General features: G+C 42.3%; 1 protein-coding gene across 1 annotated transcript; it reads left to right on the plus strand.

Annotated features, from left to right (window-relative positions):
• The first annotated feature begins 6417 nt into the window (after window positions 1–6417).
• LOC117540699 lies at window positions 6418–11216 on the plus strand. The gene is made up of 11 exons (XM_034207484.1): window positions 6418–6658; window positions 6906–7090; window positions 7516–7729; window positions 7825–7900; window positions 8143–8402; window positions 8522–8602; window positions 8881–8951; window positions 9301–9398; window positions 9679–9876; window positions 10123–10197; window positions 11167–11216. Exons 1-11 carry the CDS (start codon window positions 6623–6625, stop codon window positions 11214–11216), a joined length of 1344 nt encoding a protein of 447 aa, XP_034063375.1. The 5' UTR covers window positions 6418–6622.
• The last annotated feature ends 14966 nt before the right edge of the window (window positions 11217–26182 follow it).

Consider the following 26182-nt stretch of genomic DNA (forward strand, 5'->3'; position numbering starts at 1 on the left):
TGGAGGCATTAGCTTTGATAAGAACATCCCTTCCCATGAGGTTAGCCGGACTTTGGGGTGCCAGAATGTACTGATGGAAAAATACCTGGCCTGCTATTTTGGTGGTTAATGGCGTAGAGAGCGGTACTTGCTCTATTCCTCCCGAAAACCCTATGACTGAGACTTTATTACTTGAAATGGACGTGTTGAACACGGGTGAGTTGATAGTTGAATATCTAGCTCCTGAATCAACAAGGAATGATAGCTTCGAGTTTTTTACAGTCATGTAAGGATCCGCCAGGCCCCTACATTCTGGGTTCCCTGGGCGACCTCATTGTGGTGGGTAATAGTCTTGTTCATACTGCACAAACTGGCCATAGGGGGCGGCCATCGCATTGGGTGCAACGTGACCCTGGTCTTGATGTTGGACCTGTGGGGCTGCCTCATGGGGTTTCTGGAAATGCTGCATGTCTGTTGTGTACCCTTGTCCATGCCCTCTCTGTCCCCCTTGTCCCCGCCCTCCCTGTGGACATCGCCTGTACCAGTGGCCGGCCTGTCCACAGGTGTAGCACACCTGCTGCTGATATTGGTTCTCTCCTGGAGCTGTTCCAAACCCTCCTCTACCTCTAGCTTTGCCTCTGAACCCGCCCCTCTGTTGCTGAAAACCATTATTATAGCCATATTGGGGCTGGTTATAGGACGGACCTTGGTTGGGAAAACCCCCTTGTGGGTTTTGCGGCCCCGGTGCCTGCTCTGCTGGCGCCACGGGATGAACAATCAACTATTTGGCACTCTTTTTCTCATTTTGAACTGTTTTACGGGCTATTTCCAGCTGAGTACGGAGTAGTTGCACTCTCAACTCTTCCTCCTCGGTTTTATTTTTAGTGAGTTGTTTGTTAAATTTGCCTAAATGATGGGCCAAATGGCGCTCCCATGTCTGCGTGTTTAGGTGATCTGCTTCTGGGTTGTCCTCCATGAGAGCTTTAATCTCGGCAGGTACAGCTGCCAGTATCGCTTTACGGAACATCTGCACATGTTGGTCATTATTTTCTGGACTATAGTCAGTAGCTACTGTGTATTGTTGCCATGACCTGAGCAACATGGTTGCTGCGGCCTCTCCAGGTATGAATGTGAAACCGTAACCTCCTCCTGTCTGTGGAAAATGTTCTCTCATTGCCTTGCTAAGCAAGCTGTGTATGTCGTTGGAAGAGATAGGCTTGTCATCGCTCATTCTTCCTGTACCTGATCTTCCCTCAACTCTTTCTACCTCATAGCTGGAAGTCTGTTGTGCTAATATCCTCCTGAAATCTCCAAGGCAGATTGTTTGTCCTACTGACATATCCGCAAACTTTCTCATCCAATGTCTCCCTCCCTCAGTAGGTAGCGGCATTTTGTCCACTAGTGCATGTATGTCTCCTAGTGTGAATGGGTGATAAGTGATATTCCCACTGGGGAGAGCCACTAAAGGAGCCTGTAATACTGGGGCCATAAAGGTATGAGATGTGGGGTTGTCCGAGGTGTGATGGGATCTTAACATCCCCCGGGGGAGTCCAAGAACCTGTACATCAGTCAATTCAGTGATTGTTCCTTCCAGAGATATGCTCTTAACCGTTGTCCTATTTTTACTGCAGTTGTCCTGTTCCTGTTCTGCTCGCCCTTGCTGAGCAGTGTCCTGATAGCTACCTCTATACCCTGTGTGTTCTGCTTCAGAGTAATGCTTATCACTATCATCTCCAGATGCTCCTCCCCTACTTTTTGGTTTATAGCGGGTCTGGGCTTCTCTACTTCTAAAAGGTAAGTCACCTGACCTTTCTCCCTCAGAGGAGCTGTCTTCTGCTCTGTCTTGACTGTCTCCCTCTATTTGTCTTCTACCTCAATTTCCCTTCTGACTCTCTCGTTCCTTTTCAAGTCCCAGTAATTCTTCCGCCCCATGGTGATAGCCCCTCTCTCTCTCCTGACTACCCCCACTCCCCTCGTCTCCGTTTCTCTTATCACTTCTTCTCTCCTCTTCCTTTCTTCTCTTCTCATACTGTCTTCTGTCATAGTCAAATCGTACTCTATCCTCTCTCTCCCTCTCCTCTTGGCGTTCTACAATGGTGAGTAATTCTGCCTTTGTGGGGCTGCTCTTGCCTCTTTTAATAGAGGTACTCCTTAAAGGAGTCAGTGAAACATTTCCCATGATTGTAAAGTTACCCCCCTTATCACTTGCTTGTTCTTGGTCTGATCCATAGCACCCTTTTGTTAGTGGCATCTGTAGATTAGACATGGGGGGTGTGTCTGGGACAGGGGGAGAGTAAGGGGGAGGTTGTTTAAATGGATTAAATAAATCCGGGTAAATGAGGGGGGAACTGAAGGGGATAACTGGATCCTCTATAGGTCCTGTCTGAGACCTCTCTTCTGAGCCAGCCTTTTGTGCAGTGCACATGTCATTTACAGCACTGCTGAGAGTTTGCCTCCCCATGTCTTCCCTGTTTGAGGCAGAGGTTTCCTCTTTATTCATACTCCCATAACCCCTGACACGTTCTGCAATAAAGTGATGTATTTCTTCATCTGTAGGTGCTTGTGCTGGCACGTGCGTCCCTATACTGTCATGAGGGAACAGGAGAGTGCCAAGGTAACTAGAGTGTTGAAACTCCTCTCCCTGGGTCGGGGTTTGGACCGTGACCAGAACTGGGGGAGTTTTGGCTGTGAAGGGAGTAACAGCTACACCGTTCATGGCGAGTGCTGCATTATGACAAAGCCTCCGTATTTGATCTACCTCCTCCTTCTCTTTGTTTAGTTTTGTCCGGCCTAATAATCCGTGCTTTTGTTGGTTTAGGTCACCAAGTTTTTTTACAAGCTGTCGTTCATAAACATTTAGAGCTGAGCTTAAATTTCCTAGAGTGTCATCTCCTCCCACTCTGTCTTCTTCTATCATTTTTTTATGGAGGAACCCGAGGTCGGCACAAGCCTTCTTCTTGTCTCCCTGTTTGATTCCACTGAGAATCAATCTCTCAGTCTGTCCCCATTGCTCTCGGAAACTTCCGGGAATTGGGATGTGTAAATCATCTTTTTTAAACTGTCCTTCCATGATGGTTGTATCCTATTTATCTGACTAGGCTGATATGTGTTCAGTTGTATTTATCAATATAGTGGACAATGCTTGTCGTTACTCCTAACGTAGTTAATGTATTTATTTAACTGCCCTGCCCTTAATCCAAATGTGTAAATATTTTGAGTGTAAAAACTCAAGTATTTCAACTCCACTTCGAATGATAGAACTATTAACAAAGAAGTACTAACAAAAGCACTTATGATACTAACAACGGACTGGCTTATCTAAAGGCAGTTGAGTAGCACTTGAAATGTTTTGGCTCTATAAACCCAGATATACTTTAATGATCCTGTTTTGTTTTTGATTGTATTTTCCTAGTCAAACGCACTTATTGTGAGTCGCTTCGGATAAAGGCGCCAGTCAAATGTAATGTAATTCAAGAAATACTACAAAATACGTCCAGCAGATAGCGGCACCTCACCAGGAATGAGCTCCACCTCACTGAGGGGAAGAATGCTTCTGAGAGCAACAAGCTTAAACTTTGCGTCTTTATCTGACTTTCTCCTATATCTTATTAGTAATTATTCACAGAAAATTATTCCCCGTACAGTCTATCCAGCTTTTATAGTGCGATGTTTATTTCAACAGATAACGAGACCTCTGAACGCGCTTCGACACCGCTTTTCAGCGATGTGGCATTCACATGGGGTTGAAACCCAGGTCAACAGAATCTCTTTATCGTCACGTTTAGCCTTATAGATTAACCCAACATAACAAGAGATAACGAGATTCCGGTCGTTTCAAAATGGCTTTTTGAAATTTGCGTATCTCCCCTTGGATTTTTACTTATAATACAACTGCAGCTCCTATGAGACTGGAAAGCATTATTCTGTTTTGTTCTGGATGGAGTCTTTAGAAAACCACTGAACTTCCCCGATGAGTTTGCCGTATTGATTTCTGAAAAAATCCACGGGGCCTTTCACCTTCGTCTTACACACCTCATCGCTTCACGTGTAGCTAACGAGTCAGTCGTATGATTCTGAAAAATCCACGAGGCTTTTAACCGTTGCTTTATTTATTTTATTGGTTACCTATCTATGCTAAAATATGTATTGCATTATACCGTCAAGACTATGATACTGGGAAATATTCCTGACAACTCTAACATTTTTGAATATAGCCAAATCACAGATTTTGAGTGTAACGGGTATCCGCTTACCTGGTATTTTGTATAGAGCTCTGTTTTTAGTTGTCAGAAAGTATTTCGAGGTGTCACCCCTGGACAGCTTCGTCCGCTGGCTGCTGATGTGACTTCCTCTGAACTCCCACTCGCAAACGTCGACGTCACCACTTGTTGGAGCAGAGGGATTTTAAAACCCACCTCGGCCCCGCGTGTCATTTGGCGAGCTGCTTAAAATCATAACAGGAAGGAAATCAGAACACACCAGGATACCAGTTAAACAATAATCTGTTTTAATTATAAAAGGTAATAATCCAATCCAATGCAATACAATTCAATATAATACAATTAGGAGCACTCCTGCTCTGGTTTCTCGTGCTGTTGTGATCTTTCGGTCTTCGCAGCAGGAGGAAAAAGAGAACGAACCCAATCCAGAGCAAGCTTATATTCTACAACAAGACGGGAGGAGCTGAGTCAGGTTATCTCATTGGGAGATGCAAAAAGATGGCGTGTCGTAGCGAATCAGCGCGAGCCAGCCAGATAATAAACAAGTGTCCTGAGGTTGTAGCAAAATACATCTGGTGTCCGTTATCTCACTTTCTTGCATAGACTTTCACACACACCCTTTTCTGCACATTCCAGAGGCTTGAGCTGTGTCCAAAGAATATCCCCTTGCTCACAAAGATAATCATTTCATTTCTCATATTTCCAGCTTTTGTTTACACAGACTGCTATTTATTAATACAAAGTAATTGAACACACACATATACCATTCAAGATATGTAGATTTCCCTGTTTGTTGGAGATCTTAAGAATATCCCCTCCCCCACCTAGTCTCCTGTCCTGCACAACTGCACCCCCCCTTTTATGCAGAGTAATAAAACATGTTTAAGCTAACTACTCCACAATGTTGTAGCAATTTTACCCACAAAGGAAAGAATACACATGAAAGAATACAGCAGAGAAGTCAATAGAATGCAACCACAGGCATTGCTCAGCACAATTTAATACATACATTTTATTCAGACCTTAATTGTGTGACCCAGTTCTCAAGGCCCTTTTTATAGGTCTGCCTGTCATGCCTCATTAACTACAAGAATGTAACTGCCTTCTATCTGGGGAAAATGTCTCTTGGAGTTCCCCTGTTATTTTGCAAAGACCATTGATGATTACCTAAGAAACTCATGGCCTCGAACTGCAACAAGGCTTTCTGAAAAACACTTAACGGGTAATCTTTTCACTCAAAACAGAACTCACCAGTTATACTGCACCTTACCTACTCACAAATAGCCAAAAAAATCACCCTTTTGATTATATGTAAAAGTGGAAGAAAAAGACTATTGCGCTAATCTACTTTTAAGAAAAAGGGAACATTGTTGAATATAAAAAACCTCTATATTTAAGAGGAAAAATGTACTTTGTTCCTTCAACTATTAACACACAGGAATGTATAAAACCACACATATATTAGTGATAACATGATGCAACACACCTCTTATATATCAGGTGTCATTAAAATGAATATACCAAAAATACGCTGTATCAACTTTTCACTTCAAACTTTCAAGTTACTTCAATTTTCGCACAAGCCGCATGGCGAGCCATGGAGGGAGACGGGGTAGGAGTCGTCCGACTCCTGCCCAGCACTCGGCTCCAGAGACAGGCTGTCGTCCCTGTGCTCCTGGACGGGCAAATCCTCCTCCTCAGCCGTAGCGGCTAGAGCGTCCGCTCTTCGCTTCCTGACGGCTGACGGGAGACGGGCACAATGCGAACAAACGACCTGCTGGCTGAGAGCCGCGTCCGCATGCTCTGGCCCCAGGCAGGATTCGCATATCGCGTGTAGGTCATAGCTCATGATATACCCCGTCTTACATGAGGAACAATCACGGACGCAGTTGTTGCTCATGACTCAAATTTCCTGTGCTTCAGTACTGTATGGGCTCAGAACAGTCTCATAATACACACATGCACACAGAAGGATTCACACTTGTATTTCATGATCCGCAAAAGGATTCAAACTTGTATTTCCGGATCCACACTTGTGTTTTTCAATGCATACACAAATGTGTTCCGTTTCATATACATGTAAATAAAATCCAAACACAGAAAAAAGTTTTACATGAGTATTTTTGATCCACACATATTAGTTTTCCGTTTAAAACCGCTGCACCTTCAAACACAAACAGCTTTCTGTGCACGGATCGCTGTGCATTCGTGTGTGGGTTTTTTGAGACTCCCCTGACGCTCACCCGATTCGTACTTGTAATTTCTCTCATCTATAGCCAATCAGATGTCTCCTCCAGTCTAAGCCAATCACATGAGCGCGCCCCCACGTGGGTAGGATTTCTTGCGTTCGTGACGTAGCACTTCATTTACGCATTTTGCGCAGTCCGGACTCCGGAGCTGATAGGTCAGAGGTCATCTTTAAAATGGCGTCTGGTGGTCGCGCGCCTCCCGCTCCAAGTGTAAATTATGAAATACTCCTAAATTATGAAGGATTGGTTTTGCTTAGTTGTTAGTTGTTTAATTCGAGAATTATATAGAACTGTTTTGGTTAGCTGTGTTGTAGTAGCTGAGCTCCATAAGCTAACATTAACTAGCGTTGTCTGACTAACGGTCTAACGATCCCCCATTCTTATTATGTGCTTCTGCTACCAAGTAAAATATTGCAGTGAAGTGAATGTGAGAGAAAATTAATTGACTGTTCGACAGGGTGTAACGCCTCGGGTCGAGGTAGCAGCACGGGCTTTAGTTCAATTAATAGCCAGGGAGTTGTCTGCGACTCCAACTCCACCAGAAGTGAGCATAGCAGAGAGTGCACCGGTCAGCGTAGCAGTCAGGGCGGTAGACAGCGTCCAATCCCACAATGATGTCAGGGTGAGGCAGGCGATGAGAAGGTGATTTAATAGACTTTGTTTTACATTTGACAGTTCAAGATCAAACTGTGGCTTAATCCCGTAGATGTGTAAACATCTGATATTTGATCTCACCCCTCGCATTACTCTAATGTAATGTTGAGTTAATGTTTTAAAACATTTGTCCATAGTATGTATCCTCCATTACTGCTTTTAAAACCTTTAACAACCCCTTGCCTTGAAACGTCCCAAACACAATATATTAATGTTTTCAAAACAAATATTTTGGTAAGATAAAGCTAAGTGTCAAGATTGTTTTTGTATCGACAGAATATTAACTATGATTTCGCTTTTTATTCATACAATTTGTTCAACCTATGTTAACAAAACCATCAACGCAAGCCAATGATTTGCAAATGATATAACAATGTCTAGTCTCACAGATCCTTTTGTCATTCCCACATCAGGCAATTCCCAAGTATGTTCAGTACTGATCAGCCAAGAGGCAAAAGACGATTTCCCACCCCGGCTCCTTGCATCGTCAAACGGACGGACTTTCGCATATATGTCCTTTCGGGACCCAGTCAGTTTACACCTAAGGGCTCGGAAGAGCTACCACTTGCCTATGCTGGCCTTGGAAAGAGGATGCTAAATCTACCGGACAACTTATTGCACAGTGAGGTAATCATATAAACAGACAGTATTAAAGATTTCTCAATGATTTAAAATGTGAATCATTTGCTGAATATTGTATGTTATTTCACTTTGTTTTAAAGACTATGGCTTCGGTTGAGGAAGAATTTCCAAAACTGAAAACATTAAAAGGAGGCTGGATGTTTTTCAAGTCAGCAGGTAATATTGTTCTCATCTCCATTGGTGAAAATGCTGTGTTGTGTTTTTCACACTCAGAAGCCCCACATATGTGTTTTCTGTTGCCCTACTTTGAATTACCATTCATATCACTTCTTCAAGTTGTATAAAACAGTACTAAAGTTTGCCTGACAAAGTGTAACGTATATCCCTAATATTAATGTATGTACTGTCAGGTGGTTTTAAAGCACACTTGTGTTGTTCCTATTTTGATTTTAAAATAGGTGGTAGTGGACGTCGAAAGCTGTCCATAATTCCTACTGACTCCGAGGGGTACTCCACAAGGCTCCTCAAAACAGCGTCTAACAACGGAAAAAACATTGTGTTTGTAATTCCACTACAGGAGCAACTTTCTACCGAACCACTACCCTATGACTCGGCAGAGTTTGCAAAGATGCCACAGTCAACCTGCATAACATGTGGCAGTCAAATGCCTTTGCAGCTGTTGCCTTTACATGTGGAGGAATGTAATGACATATTGACTGTAAGCTGTTATTAAAACGTTTCTCTCATTTCTCAAATAAATATGTAATGTTTTAGTTTGCTCAAATGACTGTTTCAAAGTCTATAGAACCAATTCTCTGTACCTTTTTTGTTTTTTAGGAGAGTGAATCTGGGACTTCTCTTGATGAAGTGATTGAGCAGCCAAATCCACCTAACACAGGGATGGGAGAATTGTCAGAGGTAGTTGATGCTGATCCTGTTAAAGTTACTTTGCAATTTAGTATAAAAGCCTTATTGTTTTCAGTAAATAATGACAGCATGATTGCAGGTGTGTATATAGGTAGGGTATAACACATTTCACCAAACAGACTTTTTGCACACTGTCTATGTACTCATTTTTTTATCATAGAATTATGTTTCCTGTATCACTTATCTGAGAGAGAATTATTAAACATAAAACCTCTTATAATAATGTGATATGTTTTAAAGGTATTGACATTTGTTTATGTTTTTTACAGGTTTGCCCTATATGTCTTGAATCTTACCCAATTGATGTCCTCTCATTTCATGCAAGCACATGTGGTGAAGGGTAAGACGTTTTGACTTGTTCAAGCAAAAGATGGAAGATAGACATGTTTTGAGAGAGGTGAACAACATATACAAAGTGTCAAACCTAATAACGATATCGTTTGGTGAATGTGCTTGTTCCTTTTTTGTGTTTTAAAATGCTGTAATGTTACAGCTATAGCAGCTGCATCAGAGCATGTGATGCATTTTTAGGAAATGTAGAAATCTTAACAGAGCCGAAATACTTATTAGGGATCTGATTTAAATTACTTTGTTTGATATGCAAGAAGAAATATGTAAAAAAAGAAGGGCGCTCACTAGTCTCTATTTTCCATTCCTGTGAGTATGTTTTTTGTTTTGTCTTTTCCAAGAATGGACCCTGCTCATCATAGCGATGCAGCCAGTATGACAAGGACAGAGGGAATGCCAGGACCTTCAGTTCAACGATTGCCAGCAACAGTTTCAGCAGGTTATTTATTCAGAACAATTACTGCTGTGGTGTAGTTTGAAACAGTGACTACTCACAAACACTTAAATAGCAATGATCACCAAAATGAATGTTGTTACATGTTTGATCCAGTAATATGGAAAGGATAATTGATTTCAAGTTACTACCTTTTAATATATTGCTTTAAAATACAGGGCTTACTAAATGAGACAATAAATGAAGTACTATTTTACAATTGAAGCTGACATATTATGAAGTTTATTGTACCAACCACTTTTTTTCCCTTCAAATTACATTTCAGCCTGGGCCAATGAAGTGGACCCCCGGAAGGCATGTCAGTTGTTCAGAGAGGAACTGCTGGAACGTAACTATGAATGTCCACGCCTCTTTCTGTCAATCGACTTGTTTGACGCAGAAGAAGAAACAGACAGTTCATTGATTTCATTCTTTAAAATGAACAATGTTAACTGGGCAGCTCCATTGAAGTGCAGGCTGAGAGGTATTAATAAATAGTGTAACTTCTCATGTTTCATTATAGGTTGTCATCTGGGTCGAATTTTGCCTTTTTGTTTGTTTTTACTTGCATGTTGAGGATTAAGTTCATGTCCCTTAGACCAGGGAAGAAAGAACTAGTTACATTTATTGTATTGAAAGCTTGAAGGATGATTCATGTTGTCTCTTGGTAAGTGTATGTTGAATATCATCTTGTTGGTTGTACTTTTCTAAATGAGGTCGTCTTTTCAAGGGGATGCAGCAGTCGGCCAAGGTGTCAACCGACACGTTTTGTCAATGGCCATGCAGAAACTGAAGACCGGCTTCAGTAACGCCAGCAACGCTCCACGTCGCTTTCCAAAATGCAGTTCGGCTAAAAGTGACGTCACCCCATTCAAAGTGAATGGGCAGAAGCGTTGGAAGCTTCAACGCACACCGCTGTGTGGACGGGCCGTAACAATGCCCAATCCCTTGAACAGTAAAGCATTACACTCCGAATAGTTATTTTACAATGTTTTTATTTTGTACAGAGTGTAAAATGAATGTAATTCTGTTGCTCTGAAACGGTTTTTGATCCTGACTGAAAATGCATCTCTAAAAACACTTCCATTAATTTATAAGTCAAAAGAAAAATGTCTAATCATGCAATTGAGATTAACTTAATCAAGCATAAGCTATGTAAATATAAAATGATTAACTTTCCATCATTGCCAAATAACTGAAATCATGACACAAATCATACTATAGTTGTTAAATGTAACAACTATCGGTGCTCAATTAAATTCTCAATGTATTGGACAGTATTGAGATATATGTCCACTCATTCAGATTCTTCCAATGGATCAATGTTGTCTTGCAGTTGCATAATTTCAAGGTCTGAGAGAGGGAAGTTCAGCGTAGGGACATTGACCCCGGTATGATGCTCATTTGTGTATCCACTCTCTTCCCATTGAATCTCTGGTATGAGTGAACCCTAAAAAAGACAAAGTGAGTGTACAAATATTAAAGCAAGCACTGTGCCATTACTGCTTCTTATTACAAAATATGTGATCAGGCGAAATAAAGAGGGTATGCAATTGTTCTATAATAATAAAAAATGGAGTGATTGTGGAATAATGTTAAGGTAATAGTGTAATATTATAGAAAAGTGTTCTTGCTTGCTCCCAGCAGAGGTTCTTTTAATCCAAGAACGGGAGTTAGTTTATGAATCAGATAACTTATTATACTGTTTGGGTTTTTATTGATTGATAATAAACAAGAGATAGTGATGGTTTTGAAAATTCATAATTTACCTCAGGCTCAGGATCTGCAACAGGATTCAGGTGCTGGCCCACCTGCCACAACTGATTGGGTGTCAGATTTTGCTCTGTCCTGATGGGATGGTTGGCCCAGGCCTCACTGAACACATCCAGGTTGGCTTGGATGCGTGGCAAGAAAACGTAGTGGCAGCAGAAGATGTGCAGGACGTTACTGATGTCAAGCAGGTGTTGTTCCTCAAGAGAGTGCAGGGTGTTGTAAAAGACACCCGTAACACTCATGAACACATCACGTCAGAGGCGTTCAATTCTGTGAGAAGAAAACACAAAAAAATGTTAAACTTAAAAGAAAATTCAAACTGTTCACTATGAACAATTTAAAGTTTCCTAGTCATTGAGTCAATGGCAATGTCTCTAACTGAAAATTGCATTTATTTAAAAAAAATCAACTGACTTGACAGGAGAGTACAAACATAACATTAAGTGAGTTTTCAAATGTTTGCGTGGCTGGTACATTTCTGTGAAAATTGTCATTTTCTTCTTTGTGAAGGAATGGTCTCAACATGTGCTTATGAAGGTTTGTTAAAGGGAATATTAAGAAGAAGAAATATGCTCATAAGCTTACAAAATTAGGTTTAAATCACCGTTGATTGTGTACGCTTTTCCCTGCAATGAAGCTGTTACTGTCAGTTCCACGAACTGAGAACATTAATTGTGCTACTCCCACATTTTCTCCACCATGATCTCCTCTCACTCTGGAAAATAAATCAAATAATTATGCATAGTTAAAATCTACGTATTTGAAGGTCCAAAAAACGAGGGGTACAATTCCATAATGATCTACATCCATAATGTGATCACAAATGGCTCTCTCTGGACATACATATTTGAGATATCTGGACAGGTCCTTAACTGTAACCCTTAAGAGTTCTCTTTCACTTTATTAAACCTCGAGTTATCTTCCACACCTGAATGAGGGATGGTTCACATCAGCTTGTGAATAGATTATATTTTCATATTTCTGTACAGTACATGAATCTCAGCTGAGGGATAGAAAAATCTGACATGTCGCTTATATATTGTCATATGTGAGGGGCTCACATAGAATTAACAATTGATATGGCTGTGTCCGACAGCACTTTTGTGACCTAGAAAAGTACCGTTTATAATGGCAATTGTTTTAACTTATATGTTCAGATTGCCTCTTTGAACTAACAGTAAAGCACGACAATATTTGCAATGAATGAGTCCCATCAAAAGTAAAGTGGTCGTCACTGATGCAGCCATTGGAGGGGAACATCTCAATTTGATGGAAAGGTCCGCAATTACACTAATGATTACATATGAAATAATGTGAATACCTCAGAGGAAACCCGTGCTCGTTCACAGCTTCATTGAAGAAACACAAGTGGGTGTCAGCCCGGTTGTTGTCTGCTATCTTCAAGTACATAATCTACACATACAAGTACACATAAAACAACATATTAGTACCTTGATGAATCAGTTTAACTTGAAGCATCTGTCAAATGACAATGTGCAGCATTAAGAGAACAACGCACAACAGAATTATTCAATGTATAACAGAATATCATGATAGCTCAGGCAAGCTTCTTGACATATATTGTGCGGTTACTAGTATAAGTGTTTTAATTATTTCACAAGTTCTTCAAAGTATTTATTTTGAAATTAAGTAAATAAGTAAATGCACATTGTTTGATCTGAATCACTTAAAATATAAGGTGACTTTAGAAGTCCATATCGTCTGTTTGGTAAGAGGCGATATGTAATTAACTATAGGTTAGATTGTGTACCTAAAGATCACCACCTGTTGGTACAGAAAATAAACTGAAGCTTAGAAAACTAAAACCATCACATGATGTTCGGCAACATGTTGCAGTTGTTGGTTCTTGACAATAGAATAGTCTTACCTTCCTTGAATAGCCATCTATTCCCCCAAAGATAACAAAGTTGTACCTGTCAATGATATACAATGATATGATTACATACACAAGATATATACAACTAGACATTAAAAATAATAAAATGAACAGATTACATACAGACAGCATGCAGACAAACCTGATGAGCTTGTGGTTGGTGTCAATGTGCACCATGTACTTAGGGTAAGGAACTGTGTATGTTCTCCTCACCACACATCCCATCCGGGTCATCCTGGCGAGCACACCAACACTGTCCACACGATGCATGGATGCATACACCCGTTCCCATTGCACTCTGTGTCCCTTCGCAAGTAGAGCACCTCGGACTACACGGTAGCCAGCATCTGGCATTGCACTTTTTATTGTGGTGATCAATGAATCCAATTCGTCATCAGTGCAGCCACTATATGAAGCAGATATAGAAATGTCATTTTCGGTCATCCGCCTAAAAAGCGTTGCTCTAGACACACCCAGGAGTCTGGCGATGCAACTCGATGGCAGTCCCAGTTCAACCAGATGTGTCAGAGCCTCTACTGACACATTCAATCGTGGACGCCCACGTCCACAACATTTTTGCAACTCAAGGGTCACAAATATCTGTTGATTATCTCTCTCTTGTTGGATAAGGCTATTCAGGTCTGCAAGTGCAGACTGTATATTATTCCCTAAATCAACAATGTCACCCAGTGCACTCAATATAACAAAAGCCTGACGGCACGCAAACTGTAGCCCTTCGAGATCAACAGGTGTCCTATCCAAGATGTATGTCAGTCGATCTTGAAGTCTCTTGAAGGATTTCACGCTTTACTGATTCCTGGGGGGAAAATAATAGAAAAGATAGACAAAATATGACCAACAGTGCTCAACGTTCGACCGTTTGTTTACCAACACTGGTTAATCCTATTTAACATCATCTCTTAATGTTCAATTCCACCCCATCATTAAACACAATGGAATATATTTTTGAATAATAATTTGAGCAGCAAACTTTGGATTAATTCTGTCTAAATTGTCCCTAAAAAACAAAGCAACAGAATGAAAGAAGTTAAAGAAATGTTTGGCTAATGTTAGCTATGTAAGGTTATAATCCTAGGTAGTCTATTAGCATAATATAGCTAACTTGCCAGCAAACGCTAGCATTACATGCCACCCATATTACTTCCATGCTAACACATCACTAACATAACAATAATTCATACCTAAAACATATTTAATCATTCACGCCGAGACACATATAACTTACACTTGTGCTAGACGCCATGTTGAAGTTGACCTGTCAGCTCCGGAGTCCGGACTGCGCAAAAAGCGTAAATGAAGCGCTACGTCACGAACGCAAGAAATCCTACCCACGTGGGGGCGCGCTCATGTGATTGGCTTAGACTGGAGGAGACATCTGATTGGCTATAGATGAGAGAAATTACAAGTACGAATCGGGTGAGCGTCAGGGGAGTCTCAAAAAACCCACACACGAATGCAAAGCGATCCGTGCACAGAAAGCTGTTTGTGTTTGAAGGTGCAGCGGTTTTAAACGGAAAACTAATGTGTGGATCAAAAATACACATGTAAAACTTTTTTCTGTGTTTGGATTTTATTTACATGTATATGAAACGGAACACATTTGTGTATGCATTGAAAAACACAAGTGTGGATCCGGAAATACAAGTTTGAATCCTTTTGCGGATCATGAAATACAAGTGTGAATCCTTCTGTGTGCATGTGTGTATTATGAGACTGTTCTGAGCCCATACTGTGCTGGTTGCTGAAGAAAAGAGGGAGCAGGTTGTTACAGATATGGGCATCTGTTAATACCTGCTATATAGTGACGCCTGTTGGCGCTTTAGTAAACTGCATGCTGACACAGGCTTACACTGTGATGTACTATATCCGCAAGCGCGGGAATATACATGTGATGGAGTTGTGAGTTACGGAATAAAGCTGCAGACTGAAACATGGTGTCAGAAGCGGTCTTCTTGGACTAAAAGCTCAAGAAAACTCACGTCATGACGACAAACAGTATTCCGGCACCCGAGGGCATGCATATGTCTGGTGATATAGCCAAAAACTGGGAGGTTTTTATAGCAGAATTTGAGGACTTTATGCTCGCTACAGGTCTGACCGAAAAAACGATGCGGTGCAGGCAGCCACGCTGAGACGGCTTATGGGGAACGAGTGCCGGCATATATATATGCACAACGTCACACTGACCGAGGAACAAAAGAAAGACCCCAAAACAATGTTGGATGCGTTGGGGGATTATTTCAAGCCGGCAAAAAATGTGATTTATGAGAGATACACGTTCGGATGCTGCAAACAAGGACCGGACGAGCCGATCGATAGCTTTATAACAAAGCTGAGGGAAAAAGCATCATCATGTGAGTACCGTGACCTAAAAGATGAACTGATTAGGGACAGGCTGGTACTCGGTATTGCCAGCGAGAGCACCAGACGGAGACTGCTGCGTGAACGGGACCTAACGCTGCCAACAGCTGTGGAGATTGCCTTGCAGAATTGACGGAGTCACGCATGAGGCTTATTGAGAGCCCGCAGGCACAGGTGGACAGTATTAATTCTATGGTGGACAGGCAAGGCGGACGACGCAAAATACAGTGGAAAACAGCTGAAAGAAACACAGCGGCTGAGAGAGAGCAGCAGTGGACCTGCAAATACTGTGGAAATGGACACAAACGGGGCAGAGAGCAGTGCCCAGCCTATGGTAAGACCTGCCGAGCATGTGGCGTTTCAAATCACTTTGCAAAAGTATGTCAGGCCAGCAGCAGAGCAGAGAAAACAAGAAAAGTTAATGTTGTTGAGGATGTACAGCAAACTGAAGGGGACTCGGATACAAGTGAAAACCTATACAATGTCACTGAATATGTGGGGAATGTGAAAGCACCTGGACGCAAATGGTTTGTACACCTACACCTGAATAAGAAAAGACAGCTATGCCAGCTAGATACAGGGGCCACTTGCAATGTTATGGGCCGCCAGTTTAAAGAGAAACTGTCACCAAAGACAGCCTTACAGCCGACCAGAACAAGGCTAAAGCTGTACTCTGACACATACATTCCATCCCTGGGGAAATTTCACACTGACTGTGTGGTCAGGGGGAAAATACACAGACTTGTGTTTGAGATAGTGAACACCAAACAAAAGCCCCTGCTAGGTGGTGCTGCATGCACTGATCTGGGCCTTGTGAAATTCACTATTCCAAGAGAACTACTGCCAGCGGAGGTGAACAATGCAAGCCAGTCTATGCCACTCACAAAAGAAATGCTACTGAAAGACTTTCATGATGTTCCATCGAGTCAGTCCCAGGTAATATTCATTTCGATCTGAACCCTGAAGTGACACCAGTCCAGTGCTCACCACGAAATGTCCCTGTAGCGCTAAAAGCCCGGGTTAAGGAAGAGCTGGACAAACATGTGAAAGCAGGCAACCTTACGCCAGTGACAGAGCCAACAGCGTGGATAAGCAACATGGTGACAGTAGCTAAACCAGACAAGATAAGAATCTGCATTGACCCAAAGCCTCTCAATCAGGCACTTCTCAGGTCCCATTACCACATGCCAACGCTAGAAGACGTCTTGTACAAACTGCCCAAGGCTCGTGTCTTCACACTGGTTGATGCTCGTGACGCCTTTCTCCAGTGCAAGCTTGATGAGGAAAGCAGCCGCTTGACGACATTCTGGACCCCATGGGGTCGGATGAGATAGCTCAAACTCCCGTTTGGAGTCTCAGTGGCGCCAGAGATCTATCAGCGCAAGCAACATGAGCTGCTATCAGGCCTGGCTGGCATTGAGCCTATTGCGGATGACATCCTGGTGGTCGGGTGTGGCGATACGGACGCAGAGGCTGAAGAGGACCACAACACCAACTTAAGAGCTCTCATGCAACGGTGCAGGGCTGTGAAGCTCAGATTGAGTGAACGCAAGCTGCAGTTCAAGCTCATAGCTGTACATTTCCACGGCCATGTACTGTCTACAGAAGGACTGAAAATCGACCCAGAGAAAACTCAAGCAGTGTTGGACATGCCGACGCCCACGGATGCTAAGGCAGTGCAACGCATGATCGGGTTTGTGACATATCTGGCTAAGTTCCTGCCAGGGCTATCGGAGATCTGTGAGCCTCTTCGCAGATGCACTGGCTGCCAAAACACGATGATGCAATACGCGAGATAAAGCGGATGGTCACCAACAGAAGAAGCCCCTGATGAGTGTTGTGGAAATAATTATCATAAGACGCCAATTAGTAACATACAGGACAAACCTCGATGTCTGTTTACCTTCTTTAAGGACACAGGCGGCTTAGCCAATAATGTTATTGTTCCCATTCTGTGACCGGTCAATACTGGGATACAGATGGTCTGTGTTGTGGGTACACTGGGACACTTCCTTCTCTGTATTTGTGGACTCCAAGGTAAAATCTTCGAGGTCATAAGTGTCCGAGGCAAGTAGCTCTGTGTTCCCACACTGTTTAGGCTATATCCTCAAATATGTTGTTTACTCTCTGCGAAACCAGTTAGATGGGCTGGAAAGAGAGAGGCTCTCCAGAATTGACGTGGCAACTCTACCGTGAAGTCAGAACCTCTGACTCTTGGACTTGTGATGTGAATCCTCCGGCCGTTAACTCCAAATAAACCATCATGTGTTTGACATCAAAGCTACTGCTCTTCCCGTGTCTCCTCCCTGAGTCGGTGACTCCCACTGCATAGCTACACAGAAGTTTCCTCTACAAATTGGCGTTGTCGGCAGGATGCCAACAGATCTACAGAGCTGGTAAGTGTGATTTTCAAATCTACATTTGGACATTGCCTTACCAGAATCTGTGATTGACGGTATCCTAAAATTACCTGTGAAACTGATCGGCTGCGTTTCCTTTTGGTTAATGAACATTTGGGGATGATAAACCCAGGGGATCAGTGTGGACTCAGTCCTGGCTTATTTCCTCTGTGTGTGCTGCTCGGGACGGAAGTGCCATACAGGCATACACAGCTCATGTTTAAAGAGACCTTAAAGAAAGAGCATCAGTGAAGTGGAGCTTCTGTGTGAATTGAAAGCAATGTAAAAGATTTGTATTGGACAAATCGCCGGATTTTGGGGGTCTTAGTGGCTAAGCACAGCAGTTGAAAATAAGCAGCCAAAGATATTTGCTGCTATCACCTCTCTGTAAAAACACGGCTCCAGCTGCAGCCTTGCGTGTGTGTGTAAAACCTCACCGTGTGTGTGTGGGGCTGGAGCAGTGCAGGCTGAGAGGGAGAAAGTCACAGCTTATTGCCTATAGGTTTTAACTCACGGCACCGCCGTCCTTCAAACGGGACGGTCTAAAAGCACTCGTTGTTTAGGACCGCTTTTCTCATGGTTAGACGGGCCAGCGCGAAGTGCGTGCATCACCCGATGCGCTACGGCTCTCTGGAGCAGGTGGCGGTCAGGAGTGCATACATAAAATTATAGGCTAATTGATCAGAGGTGTGTAGTGGCAAGCAAGCATAGGCAAACTGTGTTTCACCTTGAGGTGAACTCGATGGCGAGTAGATATAGGCTGGTCGTACGGACTACAGTCAACTGAGCTGTTGTTTGGAGAGAAAGGGCAGGGGAAAAGTCTGTGGGCTCCGATCGGGGGGGCACAGCGCCACTAGAAACAAATAGCCTAGTGGTTGTCGCAAGAGGATAAGCTAGTTATCGTTCTTGGACGGCTTTCAGGCACCGATAAATCACTTGTATACAAGGGTGAGGCGTGAGAAGACGCCGCACTGGAGAGAATTCCCCACCCCCTCTAAGATCTCTAAAATCCGGACTAAATTGAGCTGGATGAGCTTTGCTGTCGCGCTGGTGTTTATTAAGAGTTCATGTTTTGTTTGTCTGATTGTTTGTATGGGGGTCTATATTGGTTTGTCCCGCCGTCTTGTGTATGTTTTGTAACAATAATTAATCAGTCCATAGACAGGGTAAAATGAACTAAACTGTAGTTATCTCACCAAAAGTAAATGACTTGAGAAAAATAAAAAAAGTGTTTTTATGTCCTGCCTCTGAGTGCAGGGGAACATGTAAACAAGAAGCACACTGTTCAGGGTGAGCGCTAGGTGTAAGAAGAAAATAAGATTATATTGCTTTAAGAATCCATTCTTAAATGGTATTGCTGGTATGTTAAGATATCTTTGTGACCTTGTATAAACCCTATGCCCGCCTTGCGCCCCGAGACCCTCAGAGACCTGCCTGAGGAGATCAGGGTTGCAAAATCTGGTTTTAGGTCAATGTTGTATTATTTGTTTCATTTATTCTTAATCTATGTATTGTATAGTAATAATGAATAAAAACGTAATGTATTGAACACATTCCGAAACAAAGCAGATAAGCAGAACAAGACTCAGACATAATACTAATTGTTGTTGAAACCTTTTGCGCTGTTGCAGCAAAATGGAAACTGTGTTAATTATTCTGTTCCAACTGGCCACTGGAATCAGGTAATTAATATAAGTTGAAGTTCAATTACATTTAAAAAAATTGTTTAACATTTTTTATTAAACTGCTTCAAATTATTTCTAGTATCAACCAATTGGTCTCCATAGACAATACTAAAATTAAAATAGTTGTTAAACTACTGACAAGTTTTCTGAAACCGAGCTTATGAACAACAGAGTAAAGGTCGCTGGTTAAGCCAGGATCAATATATTTGTTGACGTTTTTATTGTGTGCATAATAAATGTGTTAAATTAATTGAGCAATTCTTTAAAAGTATAATGTTGCAATTTCTTTAAAATAAGTAATTACAGTTACAAAATAGGTGTTGTTTTCCAAGGGCCTCTCTTTCACAGGCCCACACTTTGAATCATGACATTTCCAAGTCCTACAGAGATCAGTATCACTTTGTGTTGCAAGCCAAATCCAGGGGTTCTACTCGAGCCCAATTTTAAATACCATAAAGAAAAGTATTGAACCCAGCTCGAGCTAAATGTCAAATGTATTTAATTAATGTGCAAGTGTTTTGATTTATTTAAAATGTTCCAGTCTAGCTTCCTTCGAGTTTAATATAAACAACAGATTGGTTCTCATAACATTCTCACTGCTGTGCTGTCCCAAATGTTTTAAACCTTGGGCAGACAAGTACACACACACACACTTTGGATGAGTAATCACTTCATCCAAATTGTAAATTGTTGCCTTCTTTAAAGTTATTAGTAATTCAAGATTAATTATTAAATTAAATGTGGTACATAACATATAATAAACAAAATAACATTGACTTGATCATTTTGTTCACAACATTAGACCTTGTCCTCTAATCTCTACTAGAATAAGATAAGTGTGCATGTTTGGGTGTGGAACACTCCTGTAATGTACCTAATCTTCTTATCCTTTTCATTACAGAGCTGGGGAAATGGTGTATTGCTTAGATTCGGATCCGTGCAAAGTCCAATTATGACTGACTTTAGTTATAATGTTAATTTGATATCAACCCATAAGGAATTATTTAGATTAACTCAACATTTCACATGATGATGGATTAGTGCTCCACATTTTTCCCACTAATTTGTTGTGCAATTAGGCCAATGGTAAAGAGAGACATTGATGACCTTGTGTCCCTTTTGTTGGTACGTGGTTCCATTCTGTCTATGGCCTTGGACGACTTCACTAAGAATCACTCAGTTCTGACAGTCCGGCTGAGTGCAGTCACAGAGATGCTATGGCTGCTCTACATGAAATGACATTAATGGTCTGGTCTGAGAATGGACACCATTACCTGCTTCCAGAGACAATGCCGCTCCTCAGACTGAACAATACTGTCTCACGTGGGCCACTCCCCCCACCAAGCCATGAACTGAAAGAACACCTGGAAGCCTCCCGGTCACACCAGCACCAACCCTTGGGTCAGTCAGATGGGACTAACGGCTTAACTTAGGGCATTTGGTTCAGAAATATGACTCTCGTTACCGCAGAGTGGGTTTTTTTTTTTAAGGCTATTCATACTGCTATGCAGAGGATGCCTGTAGGTTGGCAAGCTGTTAAAAGCCCCTACTATTTTTAAAATAGGCCTAATGTCAGGAGCCTCTTAATGTCTAGTTCTACATGTATTCACATTATATGGACAATGTTTCCACCTGGTGAAACTGAAGGCTGCACGGTACTCAGGCTACAATACGACCATTCTGTTCTGCTCTAACAATTCAATTGATAGATTCTACATCAAAACAATTAGCTTGTATTGTTTCCAATGATAACGTCATTTTAAGAGAAGGAATGCAAACCTGTTTTCAAATGTAAGGTTTTGAATGTGTTTGACATTTCTCAGTAAAAACACCCTCAGACACCCACTATCATTCCTGCTATGCCTTCAGTAGTGACTCAGATGTTAAGGGGGATGAAGCTTTTCCTCCCAAATCAGATATGCTTTGTTTTTTTAACAAAGTTATGCATTTCCTGCATAATATATGTTTCTCACAATTGGTTTTTTTGTAAGCTGCACACAGGTGATACTGAGTCTTCTCGAGTAATAGATTACACCATGCTTAAATAGACTCCTAAGTTATTATTTCATATGAGACATATGTAAGAAAAGGGAGGGAAGAGTCAATTATATTGAGTAATTGATTTTATATTGGAACATTTATTTCTCAAACCTGTTTTATGGAAGAGGAAAATATTTCTGATAAACTAATATGTTATCAAACGGTAAATGGTGAATTAATATAACATTTAGAATCATTGAGAAGGGGTGATATCCACAGGGACTAGCTCACCTTTAAATTACAATAACATTTCTCTACTTTGGACTGATGAGTTTATGATTCTTGCATGTTAAATGACTAACACAAACCTTACATTTATAATGTGCATGTCTCAGGAAGGCTCCCAAATAATTCTGAGGGGCCTATCCTATTTTTGTATTTAAATGATAATGTGCTAATCCATTACCTTGAGTTGTCTGCACTCAGGAAAACATCCCTATCAAGTGTGAACCCAATAACTAGGACAGCTCTGAAGGCCAAGGGTCAGAGGGAGAGCTACGTGGGTCCACGCCAGCCACTGCAAGGTCCTAGTCACCAACAAAAGTAGATGACAACAAGTGATGTGTCCTAATCACCAACAAAAGTAGATGACAACAAGTGATGTGTCCTAATCACCAACTTGCACCACACTTGCACTACATACACCAAAACACACTACACACAAGGTATCACAAGCAAGTGCCAGCTGAGCGGTTCCATATGCTCTCTGGTTCCTCGTTTGTGTTACCGGTGTGCGGAGTCTGACTGTCCGTGTCACAAAATCGACCGAAGGAATACACACACACACCCCATGGAGCATTCCCACCTCGTGATGACGGCTCGCCTGGGACAATGCAACCGTGAGCAATACAACTGGCCTGGCCCAGTGATGTGGGGTTTAGCTCGCCACAAGATTATGTTTGGTTGTGCGGCGACAAGCTCTATCAAGTTCTGGCTCCCCTCTGGATAGGTACATGCACTCTAGTGGATTTGAATCCAGCAATCAGGCTTAACAACACTACTCTTTAATGTATTATCCATGCATAGAAAGACCTACAATGATGTTTCAAGTACTGGATTAATTTCAGTTTTGGCCCAAAACAAATATTTATAATATTTCATATAACAATTATGTAGCATATTTGATCCTCAAATTAGAGAAGTATAATTTAAAGAAATTGATATTCTCAACATTAGATAAACACAGAAGAATCCTTTCCAAGTACCATAAGTAGCTCAGGTAAGTATGGCTAATAGGAATACTTGATAGACTTAATTTGGTACAGATCAGTGGTAGCATTTACAAATGTAATAATTCAAGGTTTAAAAATGTTTAATCCTTCCTTTCCAGGTTTTTTACAAAAGTCTTTGAATATTTGCCTAACTTTTCCTTTTCAGATTTTGAACAATGTACTTGATTAAAATGAATGTATTGATTCCACTAAGTGCCTTACTCTTGACTAAAGCGTATTTAAGTAAACGTAAAAGTAATCCTAAAATTGAGGACACTGCACTTTTGCAGATTACAGATTGATCAAATCACCATTGTGAATTCTATACTCTAACTGTAAATTTTTAGCTGGATCTCTTACGATCCTGAGTTTTAAAATGCTTTTGACTAGTGATTGCCTTGAAGTAAATCTTTAAAGCGGCAAGCTGGTTTTGATTTTATAGTTTGATGAATGAAATTAACTAATGGTAAATGATCAGATATATTAGTTTAAAAACAAATATTTAGCCATTGTGCACCTGTGTTTTATGTGTGTTCATTATTATGCTGATGATCAAACACTGATGAGAGATGATTTTTCCTATTATGATTGGCTGTATCAATCATTGTGATTGAATGTTTCAATCTTATTCCACTTTGTGATATAATTGATGTAAGGTGAGACCACACTCGAACCTGGAGACGCCTATTGAGTTAATTATTGACCAAATTATTATTAGACTAATGTTTTTAGGTTATCATAAATGATAAAAAGAGAGGACTGTTGTGGAAATAATTATCATAAGACGCCAATTAGTAACATACAGGACAAACCTCGATGTCTGTTTACCTTCTTTAAGGACACAGGCGGCTTAGCCAATAATGTTATTGTTCCCATTCTGTGACCGGTCAATACTGGGATACAGATGGTCTGTGTTGTGGGTACACTGGGACACTTCCTTCTCTGTATTTGTGGACTCCAAGGTAAAATCTTCGAGGTCATAAGTGTCCGAGGCAAGTAGCTCTGTGTTCCCACACTGTTTAGGCTATATCCTCAAATATGTTGTTTACTCTCTGCGAAACCAGTTAGATGGGCTGGAAAGAGAGAGGCTCTCCAGAATTGACGTGGCAACTCTACCGTGAAGTCAGAACCTCTGACTCTTGGACTTGTGATGTGAATCCTCCGGCCGTTAACTCCAAATAAACCATCATGTGTTTGACATCAAAGCTACTGCTCTTCCCGTGTCTCCTCCCTGAGTCGGTGACTCCCACTGCATAGCTACACAGAAGTTTCCTCTACAATGAGTGCGCCTAAACGCCTTCAGGGCATGTTACTGCAGCTCCAGGGGTACAATCTGGATGTTGTTTACAAACCAGGCACGGAGATGTATGTCAGTAACACTCTAAGCAGGGCCACTCCACCGTATCGTGGTTCCGACACCCCCTATGTACGACAGGCAGTGTGTTCCATGGACAGCTTTCAGGTGGAGGACTCAGAGCTGGATCAGGCACAGCATCTGGATGTTACTGACTTCAGGTTTCGCCAAATTGCCCAGCACACAGAGATGGACGATGTATTACAAGCTTTGACATCAGTAATCCTCAGGGGATGGCCTGATTTCAAAGAGGACACCCCCCTCTTGGTGCGAGAATACTGGCCCTTCAGGGATGAGCTCAACGTGCAAAACAGTGTGCTATACAGAGGGCAGTGCGTTGTTATCCCTAAGGCCTTGAGGGCAGAGTTGTTAAGACGCATACACACCAGCCACATCGGGGGGGAGGCATGTTACAGGCGCGCCAGGGATACGCTGTTCTGGCCAAACATGAGAACAGAGATAAAAGACTATGTGTCGAACTGCTCTGCATGCAATGAATATGCACGAGCCCAGCAGAAGGAATCATTGATGTCGCATGATATCCCAACACGTCCATGGCAAACAGTGAGTATGGATATCTTCTCTTACGCTGGCCAAGATTTCATCGTCCTAGTGGACCACTATTCAGACTTCTGGGAGATTGATCTTCTGCCGGATCTATCAGCTGACACTCTCATCACACGCTGTAAATCTCAATTTGCACGCTACGGACAGCCAGACAAAGTGCTCACAGATAATGGCCCACAGTTTGCCTGTGAACAGTTCAGGAAGTTTGCTGCAAAGTGGGGATTTAACCATGTCACATCCTCACCCAGATATCCAAAATCAAACGGCAAAGCTGAGTCAGCTGTCAAGATAGTGAAATCACTCTGCAAGCGGGCAAAGTTGGATGGCACGGATAAATGGCAGGCCATTCTCCATTGGCGCAACACGCCCACAGAGGGGTTGGACAGCAGTCCAGCCCAACGCTTAATGTCACGAAGGCTGAAGACTTCGCTGCCGGTTGCGGACAGCTTGCTGCAACCGTGGTTAGTGACGGGAGTGACGGAGAAGCTGCGGTTGAAACGGCGGCTTGCAAAATCCGCCTACGACATATCGGCAAGGGACTTACCAGAACTGAATGTTGGGGAACACATAAGGATGAGGCCTCTTCCAGGAGATCGCACAGGCCGTTGGCAACTGGGTCAATGCCTCCAGAAAGTCGCTCCTCGCTCATTCGTAGTGGAGGTGGACGGCACGCTCTACAGGAGAAACCGGGTGGATCTGCGGGTTGCGGAGCACTCAGCCCGGATGCGACAGCTGGTAGGGCCGGAGCAGAGCAGCCACACGGACCGGGGCCATGTCAACGCAGAGAGGGCTGCAGGTGGAGCTCGAACCGACCCGGTCCAGGATGACACAGGTTTGGGGGAGCCTCCTCACTCTCCAGGGGTCCCGGCGCAAGGGCGGGGTTTGACACCAGGGAAGCCAGTGAGTACAGAGAGCCAAGCTGTATACTCGCGGTGTGGTCGCCTGTTACGGCCGCCGCAGAGACTGAACCTGTGATACAACTGGGAACATTGTCACTAAGTCTGTTGGACTGTTAAGAAAAAAGAAAAAGAAAAAAAGAATTGTTGGATATTATTATAGTTTTGTATCGGTACTCGCATGGTTAATCAGTATTGTAATTGTTTTCATGTATTGGAGGTTGACAATGTTAAAGTGTTAGCTTTACACAATGTAGCTCTTACCTGCACTTTAAAGTGACATGCTGATGTTGTTTACAGCTAAAGGAAAGGAGATGTTACAGATATGGGCATCTGTTAATACCTGCTATATAGTGACGCCTGTTGGCGCTTTAGTAAACTGCATGCTGACACAGGCTTACACTGTGATGTACTATATCCGCAAGCGCGGGAATATACATGTGATGGAGTTGTGAGTTACGGAATAAAGCTGCAGACTGAAACACAGGTTGCCGGGCCTCCTTCCTATTTATACCGGAAGGAGGCCCGAGGGTGGGGCCCACCTTGCGGGTGGGCGTGGACTACAAGTGTTTCAGTGCTGCGCGGG

Source organism: Gymnodraco acuticeps, unplaced genomic scaffold (assembly GCF_902827175.1).
Source record: "Gymnodraco acuticeps unplaced genomic scaffold, fGymAcu1.1, whole genome shotgun sequence".
NCBI classification, from domain to species: domain Eukaryota; kingdom Metazoa; phylum Chordata; class Actinopteri; order Perciformes; family Bathydraconidae; genus Gymnodraco; species Gymnodraco acuticeps.